We start from the raw sequence: 12,254 nt of genomic DNA, 5'->3' as shown, positions 1-12,254 counted from the left end.
GGTTGAAATTGGCCTAGTAGTTCTTGAGAAGATGTTGAAAATGTGAAAAGTTTACGGACAGACGGACGGACGGACAGACGGACGGACAGACGGACGGACAGACGGACAGACGGACGACAGACAAAATGTGATCAGAATAGCTCACTTGAGCTTTCAGCTCAGGTGAGCTAAAAATTGTATGATAATCATATGTTCATATGTTAATCAATACAATAATATAAAATTAAATATTGCATCCTATCATATTTACAACATATATCATATAATACAATAAAATACCATTGATAATAAACAATGATGAGATATGATATTGTAACGTATGATATGACATTGTATTGTGTTATACGTTATTGTATTTGATCATATAATACAATATCATAATATATAAAACAATATAGTATTATATTACAATATAATATTACATAATACATCATAACATTGAAACATATGATATTATATTGTATAATATAGTATGATATTGTATGATACTGTATCATTTTTTAAACATAATATGATATTGTATCATATGATACAATATAATTTGATACAACATTGTATCATATCAAATGATACAATATTATGTGATAAAGTAAACTATATAATACAACATTATATTATACGTATTGTATCATATGATACAATAATATATTTTACAATATCATACAATACATTTCATGTGATGTGATAATATATCATATTAAAAACCAATATCATATTATACAATATCATATGATACGATATTATATAATATTACAGTATCATATTATACATTTCATGTGATATAATTCTATATTACAGAAACTAATATTATATTAGACAATATCGTATGATACAATATTATAGAATATACAATATTGTATCATAGGATACAATATTATATTTTGCAATATCTTATGTAATAGTATCATGTGATAAAATAATAAATTAATAATACAATATAATATTATACAATATTGTATCATAATATACAATACTATACATTACGATATCATGTTACAATATTATAACATAAAATATCAAAAAAATTGATACAATATCATATTGTATCATATAACTTTTTATAATATTACATATGATATTATATTGTATCATATTAAACAATATTGTTTTATACCATACAATACTATATCATAGGAATCATGTTATATCATTTATCAACAAACACATCTATCTATCGAGCAGGTTTGAGTGAGGTAGGAGATTTCTTTAGCATCCTTGATAATGGAGATCAGGCTCTGCATCTGAAGCAACCTCTGCGTTTCATCAAATCAACTATGCAAGCTATCATCTATAAAACATGTGACCTGATCCAAAAAAACTAAACCTCATCAAGCATCCGAAACCTATGGCTCAGATTCAGCATTCAAGCCTGTCAGGTGCATCAGTATACCTAAGACGCATCTCCATGCAAGTTTGGTGAAGTTCAGACCAGTAATAACTAAGATATCATCATCAGAGGGCACTAGCAATTAAAACCTTAACCTGCTCCAGCATCCGCAACCTATGAGATTTCTTTAGCATCCTTGATAATGGAGATCAGGCTCTGCATCTGAAGCAACCTCTGCGTTTCATCCGAAACCTATACCTCAGATTCAGCACTCAAGCCTGTCGGGTGCATCAGTATCATAAGACACGCCACGCCATCCATGCAAGTTTGGTGAAGTACTGACATGCAGTAACTTAGATATTGCTATCAAAGGGCACCTGCAACAAAAACTTTAACCTGGTCCAACGACCATAACCTCCTCCAGCATCTGAAATTTAGGACTCGGATTCAGCATCCAAGTCTTTCAAGTCTATAAATAGGTCCAGATGCATCATCCATGCAAGTTTGGTGAAGATAGGACAAGTAATAGCTTAGATACAGGACCTGCAACAAAAACTTTAACCAGGTCCGGACGCCGACGGTATAGCATAAGCTCCCCTGACTTCGTCTGGGTGAGCTAAAAATAAGAACAAAATTTTTGATCTCAAATCGTGTCCAAGTCCCTTTAAGGCCGAAATAAAATTATTGTTCGTTTGGAATTGCCTCCTGCCTCTTTGAAATACCCCACTTGATGAAATATAATTAGCAAAAAATTAAGTTCTTTTTCATGTTTTTTTTTTTCATTTTTACATATAAGTTCATTTGTCAAAATATCCTTTTTTCTTTTGGCTTCAATCTTATAAAATTCAACAAAGCAAATCAATAAATATAATCTTTGTAGTATTTATGATCAAGAGATCAAAATTCTAGGAGAGAAGAAATCCTATAAAGTAAATTCATGTCAGTGATGAAATTATATCTTTAAGATTCGATTGTCGTTTTATAGTGGTGTTATTTTTTAGCTACTCTTTTGTATGTTTCTTTCTTTTATTGAAGAAAAATATGACACTAAACAAAATAAGCAATAAAATTCCCCATTTTATGGAGATTTTTTTTTAACCAATTTTTGAAAAATTAATTAAGCTTCCAGTTTAAAGAAAAAAATCCCTCCTTCCTTGGTTTGGAAACCCCCAGGGCGTAATTCCTAACAAACACTTTCTTCAGACTGGCCTCATAATATTTTCTCTAAGATTTGTTTAATCTGTTAAATCTTATTGTTTAAAGAAAAAGAGGCTTAAGGCACTAACATGTAACAACAACGTACAGTGTGTTGTTTATGTGTGTATTGAATGCTTCATGATACACTTACTTGAGAGGAATTTCAAGGAGAGTGAGTAGACTTGTGAACTGAGACACGACGAGACTCTTGATACGAGGGTTCTCCTCTCTCAGCTTGACCAATCCATTCATCAGAGCATCCACCTTAAAAAAAAAGCATTTGATATGGTTTAAATATATGTTAAAGAATAAACTTGTTCCTAAAAAAAAATTCTAGATTGACTTTCTATTTATAATAGCAAGACAAGTGAAAAGCTGTCAATGTGACAGCAAACCAGGTTTTCATTTATGTGAACTGTATTCATAATCCATGTCAACCCGTATCCAGTGAAATAGAGTACCCTATATGCAATATTTTGCCAAAAAATGACTAAGTTCACCTAAAACATTATCTTCTCTGAGTTTATCTGGAACATTATCTTCTCTGAGTTTACCTGGAACATTATCTTCTCTAAGTTTACCTAAAACATTATCTTCTCTGAGTTTACCTGGAACATTATCTTCTCTCATTTACCTGGAACATTATTTTCTCAGATTTTACCTGGAACATTATCTTCTCTGATTTACCTGGAACATTATCTTCTCTGATTTACCTGGCCACAGCTGACCTACCTTGGTGCTGGACTTCCACTCTCCCTCAGTGGCGGCCTCAGCCACGCTCGGCTGACGAGTTTGTTCCGCCGGAACCTCGGTAAGAGAGTCTATGGATACATCCCCCCGACACAGAGGACACCTGGCAGTAGGCTGGAGAAAGGAATGCAATTGTCAGAAACCTTAGGAAATCAGTGGCTGTACAGGATTAAAACTAAGCTATATATAGTTCTTCACAAGTTTTAAAATCAGTTTACAATCATGTTAAAACTATTAGGAAATGAACTCAAGATTTGTCTTGAAATTATTTAGGAAATGCAGCAACTTTAAAAGTTATCATAATGGTAGCTACCGTTTCGTTTTTTATGACGGCCTCGATACAGCCTCGACAGAAGACATGGGCGCAACAGGTAATGATGGGCTGCTTCAGGGAGTCCAGACAGATGGCACACTCCTCGTCAGAGCCCGAGCTTAGCACCATCATCAGGGTGTCCACCAGCTTCTGTCTCAGGGCGTCATTCATACCCCCACTGGCCTCAGCTTCATCTACATAGTATACGTACAATAAACAACAGATATACATGTAATTCAACAAATTTAAAACAACCACAGCAATATACATGTACTTCAAAATTAGAAAATGCACTTTTATCAATAAATTAATTTTTTAGTGTTAAACAGGTTGAGTTTACAACATTAGATTTATTTCATGGATATGAATTTTCAGGATTATTTCTTTTAAAACTATCTTTTATTTTCAAACAAGTAGATCAATATGTGGTGTCATTGCATTCTAAAATCTCCAGAATTTGCCTACTCATTATGTCTTTCATGGCCGCCGCTGCCTTAGCAACCAAGAGTGGATGACAACACATCTGTCTTAATCTCATCAGAATGGCAAGGACATCTCCATAGTGATGAAGCAGAGTGCCTTGCTGGAAATATCTGTGATCAAATCATAAGGTGATCAAAATCATAAGGAATAAAAAATGAATATCTCTAAAAATTTCTTCAAAGAATAGACTGCTTTATCAATATATAATGTGCCATCTTCAACACAATTAGGTTAATGACCAACACCCTGCTCTGCTCCGCATGTGGAACCCTTTCACTCCTTACTTGCCTGCTGACAATGATTTTGCCTTCGTTCTGCATGGCGTCGTACAGAGACCTTTCTTCCTCTGACAGTTTAACATGTTCTACAAAAACATTCCTCTCAGGGAGTTCTACAATAGGCTTCCCATCAACCATCTGTTTCTTTGTTCTCCTCATAGCGATGGCACCCATCAAATGCTGAACACGCCTACAAAATTCAGCAAAAATGGGATGGTTATTTTTGAAGTGTTTTAAATTGATAAATAAGGTTCAGAATTTGGCAAGACAAAAATATGATTTCTTGTCTGAAACAACAAGATATCTGTGAGCCAATGCTCACTAGTGATACCCCTCTTTGAGGAAAATTTGTTTGAAAATTTTTCTTAAAATAAACAAAGTCTTCATTTAACAGGAAGTTGACGTCCGATTGGTACAAAAATATATCCCAAGATATGGCATGCCTTAACAAACACTGTGTAAAAATTTCAAGCATCTGCGATAAAAAGCTGCTGAGAAATCTTTGACGAAAATTTTGTTTGAAAATTTTGGCTAAAAATAAACAGTCATTATTTAACAGGAAGTTGACGTCCGATTGATACAAAAATATATCCCACAAAATGGCATGCCAAAACAAATAGTGTGTTAAAATTTCAAGCATCTGCGATAAATAGTTGCTGAGAAATCTTTGACGGAAATTTGTTTGAAAATTTTGGCTAAAAATAAACAGTCGTCATTTAACAGGAAGTTGACTCCCATTGGTACAAAAATATATCCCACGATATGGCATGCCTATACAAATATTGTGTAAAAATTTCAAGCAACTGCGATAAATAGTTGCTGAGAAATCTTTGACGAAAATTTGTTTGAAAATTTTGGTCAAAAAATAAGCAAAGTCTTCATTTAACAGGAAGTTGACGTCCGATTGGTACAAAAATATATCCCACCATATGGCATGCCTTAACAAACACTGTGTAAAAATTTCAAGCATCTGCAATAAATAGTTGCTGAGATAAATGCGACAGAAATTTTTGTTACGGACGGACAGACAGACAGACACACAAGGGTAAAACAGTATACCCCCTCTCCTTCGGAACGGGGGTATAATTAGTGCATTTTTTCTTTTTTCAATGTATAATATACATGTGAATAGTAATATTTGTTGAATAATCCTTAATTTCATTGGTACAGCTCTTCATTACAATGTCAACAGTTACATTTAATATTCCCCAAAGCCTTTCAATAATATTGAATGGGAATTGAATAGTTACTTGATAGCACTCTCATTGCCCTGCTCTAGCGGCCGTTCTATGGCCCTGGTCCACCATTGTCTGTCTGTGAAGGGACTGATCTGCAGGAAGTTGACCAGCGACCACAGATCCTTGATGGAGTTCTGGATGGGCGTTCCTGAATATTTAAGGAAGCAGAAGTATAGAATGATTTTATGCCATGATATTTTACTGTAAACTAGTAAACATAAATGTTGTATATGTATATGTATATGTGTGTCTCCTTCAACAATAACTTAAGATAATCTTGTACTTGTAACTCTTCATTTGCATGGTAATGTTCCTTTTCAAAAAACACAATGATAGGTTATAAATGAATAATTTGCTAATCATGAATACTATTACTGTACTGGAAATCAGAAAGCAGATCAATATGAAATTCCCCAAACCACATGTAGAAGTAATCAGTTATTTCCACTTTTCAACACCTGTTAACTCTGTCTTACCAGTTAGCACCCACTTGCGCTCTGCCTGCAGGGAGTAGATGGCCTTGGTTTGCTGAGCGTTAGGGTTCCTGATGGCATGGCCCTCATCCAGAACGACCCTTAACCACTTCACTTTCTGCAAAGCTTGATCATTCTGAAATATCACAATTTTCGAGTTTACTAAATTTCAAGTCAACGAACTTCCACATTTCTGCCTATCTGAATTATTTTGTATTTCCCTGTCATTGTATGTAGGACAAAAGAAGTGCAATGATTAAGATCACCTTGGCATCAAAGGAGAGTGTGGAGTATGTGGTGAGGACCACGTCTTGCTTGGCCAGTACAGCGGGGTCCCTGATTCTGCTGGGGCCGTAGTAGGTGTAGATGTCCAGGTGAATGTTCTCATGTATGTGCTCCTCTAACTGATCCTGTTCAAATCATAGGACAGATTTTACCTTTACCTTTACAGGTCATTTACTTTTGTAATAATGATCGTGGAGCATAAAGTCTCTATCTTATCAAGTTCAATAAGTAAGAAGGAAAGTTAAATGTTAGCGAGAAGGACTAAAAGATAGATAATAAACAACTAGCTCTTATCACCAACATCCAGAACAAAAACAATTAATACTTGATTAACCTACTGAGTAAATCAAGAAAATTGTTTCACTACACAGATCTTGTTCCTTGTATGTCTTCTAGTTGTGTGTACTCACCAGCCAGTTGCTCATCACTGACAGAGGACATACTATCAGTGTGGCTCGGGCCCCCGTTGTTGGTGTTCGTCCTGAAAACTTCCCACATTTACTGGTGCCTATTGAAAATAATCCATTTCATACTTTACATTCAAGTATACATATAACAGTTTGAATGCGTATTACAATTACATACTAATATCAATACAAACCTGGCGTAGAGCAAGAGGGATCAGGTATATCAGGGAGTTCTTCCACTAAAACAAAATATATTAAAAGAAGTCAATATCTAAACAAAAAAATTCAATTCTCTAGGTTTATACACTAATGCAACTGTGACTACATTTCATTACAGGGTTATTTTTGCCTGGTGTAATTTTCGCCTTTCTATACTTGCAAAAACTCTCGAATTTGCCCAGACACAATTGTGTTCAAAAAGAGATAATTTGGGACAATGGAAATTTCCAGTCTTAAATCGTCCCACTGACAATGAGGGCAAAAAAACCCTGGAGCGAATATTTTCCTGTATACAGTAGTACACAAGGTTACCAGTGCACGGCCCCGACGATGTACTATCTGCTGGGAGACTGGGTAGAGCTGGATCAGGAAGGTCATCTGGAATGAGAATAGTTTGAGGGAGTTTGTCAACACATTTTACAGCTTACATAGACTGGCCATCCAGATCAATTTATAGGCCACTTTAACACAGTCAAAAATAAATCATAGTGCTCATTTAAGAAATAAACAACGTTATTTAGTGAACATGGCGTTATGAATAGCAATTGCTCTGTTGGCATATTCCATGATGCACGCTAGCGCATCATGGAAAATATGCCATCAGAGCAGTTGCTATTCATAACGCCATGTTCACTAAATAATCGTTGCTTATTACTTATATTTGCATTTTACCACTCGCAAATACCCTGTATTAGCTTAGACCTTGACATTTAGCTATTACATCAAAAGTAAACATTCAGACTGTAATGTATCTTTTTAATTCACATAGATTTGTTAACAGAATCAATGATATGTTATAACAGTAATTCCTTTAAAATGTTATCAAAAACATGTTTAAATATTACATGTAAATATGTCAATTTTAATGAAGCTGGAGAAAAACACGATGTATCGTATAGTGGTTTAAATCTTTAACGTCATGGAAAAGTATATATAACATTACACCTTTATGACGTCATAGTATACTGACAGAGCAATTGCGATTATAGAGAAATAATTGCAGCTCCTCCGTATGGGCTTACAGTGGGAAAGAACAATGGAAATGCAAATATACAATTATGTATACCGGTACTGTAAATTCCTTACTACATGTATAGATGAGTACTTAATACACATACTGCATTTTTATACCCGCACTTTCTAAAGAAAGTTCGGGTATATTGTTGTTACCCTGTTCCGTCCATCCGTCCGTCTGTCCGTCCGTCCGTCCGTCTGTCACGTTTTACTTTCTCAAACTGCTCTTACATCTTATAAACCAGCAAACTGAACGCTTGGAGTTTGATTTGGGGTATCATGTTGTTTTGTAAAAAGGTTTCAAAAATTCTCTGATAGTCCTGGGGGTCAAATAATTGGTAAAAAATGACGTTTTTCACAAAAAACCTTCTTCCTCGAACTCCTCCTACATTTTCAAAAGTAGACAAATCATCTTTTGGAATATGTTTTAGGGTATCCTATAGATGCGCAATAAGGTTTCGGAATTTTCAATTTTGTCCTGGGGTTCATTTAATGGCTAAAAAATGACGTTTTTTTTTACAAAAAAAACTGGTTTAAAAAACGTCATTTTTTTTAAGCAGTAGCCAAATGATCTTCTAGAATATGATTGGGGGTGTCATATTGAGGCATGATCAGGTTCCAGAATTTTTTTTTTAATTAAGGGGATCAGTGGGCAACAAAAAATGACGTTTTTTGGCAAAAAAAATATGGTTCCCAGAACTCCTCTTACAACTTTTGGAGTAGCTATGTCATCTCTTGGGATATAATTGGGGCTGTCCTAGAGACGTGCAATAAGGTTTTAAAAATTTAAATTTCATCCTGGGAGTCAAATAGTAGCAGAAAATTGACGTTTATCACTAAAAAAACAAACATTGATCCAAGAGCTCCTCTTATGATTTAATGGATAGACAATCATATCTTGGGATATGATAGGGACTGTTCTATAGATGTGCAGTAAGGTTTTCAAAATTTAAATTTCATCCAGGGAGTCAAAATGTAGCAGAAAATTGACGTTTATCACTTAAAAAAAAACATAGATCCTAGAACTCCTTTTATGATTTAATGGATAGACACATCATATCTTGGGATATGAAAGGAACTGTTCCATAGATGTGCATTACGGTTTTGAAAAATTAAATTTAACCCTGAGGCCCATTACCTACCAGTACATACCTTTTGATGCCCTTTAAGGATCAAGAATATATATGGTTAAGGGGTGGGGATCTCAACTGTTTTCGAGATATTCGTGCACTTCCTGTTCAAGGGGGGTCATGACCACCCCCGGGGCCCATGACCTACATACCGTTTGATGCCCCTTGACACAAGGAACAAGAATATATATGGTTTAAGGGTGGGGATCTCAACTGTTTTGAAGATATTAAGGGACTTGCTGTTTGAGGGCGTCAGGACCACCCACAGGGCCCATGACCTACATAACATTTGATGCCCCTTGACATCAGAAACATGAATATATATGGTTTAGGGGTCATGATTATAACAGTTTCTGAGATATATGGTAATTTCAAATTCCTGGGGGGTGGGGATGACCCCAGGGGTCAGATCTAATAAACCCTATATATTGCCAGTAACAGCCAATATATGATTATGAAAACCCTATATTATTATCTTTGTCCGTTTTCAAGTTACCATTTACAATAGAGTCTATGATTCTTCCTACAAGGTTCAATGTTAGACCCCACACCCTTTTGACACCCCCCTCCCACCCCCCCCCCCCCCCCCTGCCCCGAAAAGTGGTTGTCTAACCCAAAATGAGAAAAATCAAACCAGGGTGCACAACTAGATTTGCAGGCCTATCATATCCTTGAGTTTTGTACAATTATGTTCAGCCATCTCTGAGAAACAAGTTCAGAGCGGGAAAGAAGAAAAAGAAGATGAAGAATATATACATGTATTAAGAACCGTACAAAAACAATAAGTCTCCAAACTTCATTCAGGAGACTTAATAATTAATAAAGATTAAATAGAGATAGGATCATGAAACATCAATAATTTAAAGATAATTGACAATTTCTGATTCTAAGGGGGTCAGGATGACCCCTTAGGGTCATGACTTACATGCCATAATGATCTGATGCGCCTGCATGACCTAAGGAGGAATAATATCTTTGGATTAAGGTGGAGATCTCAATGGTTTTTATGATATTTGATAATTTCAGGAAGAGCACTTGGGATCATGACCTACATACCATCTTAAATGCCTTGAACAAAGAAACAATAACATAATATGTACATGATATATGATTCAATTTAAGAACCAAGATATAGATCAATCATCTGTTCTGTAATACTTCCTATGTATATATACATGTACATGTATTAGTTTGTGTTTTGTACTATACTATTCATGTTCATGACTGTAGTATGGCTTAGTCTTATTCTAAATTACATTATAATATTGTCAAATATATGAATTGGAACCCCCACTCCCAAACAAACTCAAATATAAACTGTTCTCTCCCCCCCCCCCCCCCCCCCCCCCCCCCCTTGTCGAATAATCTATTAAAATCAAAATATAATTTGGGTGTCTAAAAACTTTTATAAACTGGTAAAAAATGTTATTCTTAAAAAAAAATACATTACACCTTGCATAATTGACAAATGATCTATTGAGATACGATCAGAGGTCATATTTCTACCTTGGGATCAATAAGTAGTATTCATTGACAAGTTAAAATTAATTAATAACAATAAATGATTCAAATTATAAATGTTTATACTCCACATTCATCCCCCCCCCCCCCAATCTAACCTGCTTATAAAGATTCAGTCTTCTTAATACATTCTTACATGTGTACAGTAGCAAATTTTAAATCATTTCTTGATTGCTTTTTCTCTCGTGATTCACATTAACATTTTGGAAATTGCTTAATTCAATTTTTAAGATTTATAAACAAAATGTTATATGCATCACTGCCATGTGTATTCACCTATTTGGGGCAATTGTAAAGTCTCCTAAACAAAGCAGTGACATCATTAGGCTAGGAATTACCCACATGGATCAAACACTACTGTATAACATATGAATAAGATAAAATACATTATTATTTCTAGTTCTAAAATGTCAGGGTGTCTCCAAGGGGGCATTATCTTACAATACAATTTTACGCGCAATGACACAAAGAGCAAAAATAAATTAAACGGTTTAGGGATGAGGATCTCAGATCTCAGAAGTTAACAAAATATACAGTGTATTATATCATTTCCTATTTCATAAAGGCGGGGGGGATGGGGGGGGATAAAGACAACACCTGGGGGTCATTAATGTACTTTACACCAGTTGATGCATATGCATCATAATGACTTTAGAAGATATTTTGTATTTTCCTGTTTCGTGGGGTCAGAACAGTCCCATAAGGTCATGACCTACATTGTATTTGATGCATTATAATACATTAAGAAAGAAATACTCCTTCCTTCCTATTATTACTCATATAAAAAATATAAGTGTCTACACTTACTTACATATGTAATACACAAATTTAATAAGAAATTGTTTACACAGGGTCAATATGGGGTCAACTCAACAGTGCATGCAGTCTGACAAATGAAAAAAATAACTTTTGCAACTAAAATGACAGAAACTTTACAAATGCGATAGGATAGGTAACGATGATAAGCTTATTTAAATATTAAAAGATGATGATACAGTATGCTGTCAAAGGGAGATTACATTTAGGAAGTGAAAGTAGAACTTATATTCATGTGTATGTCTGTATGTATGCTGGCAGGAATCCCATGCTGGCATCTTATTATATTGTGCTACTGCTACTACATGTATTATGCTTACCTAAATTGGTCAACATCATAATGATAATCCAATTAAAACACAATAATGAATTCCTTTAGCTGATCTTAACTACCGTAATCCTTTTCTGCATACGGAAAACACAGACATGTATGTATGGGTGTTGCTAAAACGCAGAACGGAAAACGGAACGGAATGGAAAATATCACATTTATCGCTTAAAAAGGGTATAGACTGGCCAGAAACGATTTACTTTGTTTCTCTTATTTATATCTAATGAATGATTATCAACATGTTGCTATCTTATTAATATTCATATGAATGTCTATCAATTATAGCATTGTATTCATTCGGCTTTAGTTGAGTACGAAACGGAAAAATCAAATGTATACGAATTGTGAAACATTAACATGATTAAACGAGCAAATTAGCTATAACTTTTTACTTATTTCTCTTATATGGTATTGCTGGCATATTAGCGTAACGTACGCAGTTAGTGAAAGCGTTTTATGCGTGTTTTGAGTA

General features: G+C 34.7%; 1 protein-coding gene across 1 annotated transcript in view; it reads right to left on the bottom strand.

Moving 5' to 3' along the window:
• LOC128176514 (helicase-like transcription factor) overlaps positions 1-12,254 on the bottom strand; it is a 31,263-nt gene that overhangs the window by 5,058 nt on the left and 13,951 nt on the right. The window contains exons 17-27 of the mRNA XM_052842916.1: positions 7,283-7,348; positions 6,946-6,990; positions 6,755-6,852; positions 6,326-6,469; positions 6,063-6,195; positions 5,599-5,734; positions 4,359-4,538; positions 4,053-4,180; positions 3,588-3,781; positions 3,257-3,388; positions 2,676-2,788 (exon numbers count right to left, since the gene is read on the bottom strand). Coding sequence (XP_052698876.1) covers positions 2,676-2,788; positions 3,257-3,388; positions 3,588-3,781; positions 4,053-4,180; positions 4,359-4,538; positions 5,599-5,734; positions 6,063-6,195; positions 6,326-6,469; positions 6,755-6,852; positions 6,946-6,990; positions 7,283-7,348 — 1,369 coding nt within the window. The remainder of the gene's footprint in view (positions 1-2,675; positions 2,789-3,256; positions 3,389-3,587; positions 3,782-4,052; positions 4,181-4,358; positions 4,539-5,598; positions 5,735-6,062; positions 6,196-6,325; positions 6,470-6,754; positions 6,853-6,945; positions 6,991-7,282; positions 7,349-12,254) is intronic.

Source organism: Crassostrea angulata, chromosome 3 (genome assembly GCF_025612915.1).
Source record: "Crassostrea angulata isolate pt1a10 chromosome 3, ASM2561291v2, whole genome shotgun sequence".
Lineage (NCBI taxonomy): Eukaryota > Metazoa > Mollusca > Bivalvia > Ostreida > Ostreidae > Magallana > Magallana angulata.
Note: the sequence above shows the minus strand (reverse complement) of the source record. Positions and strands in the feature narration are given on the sequence as shown.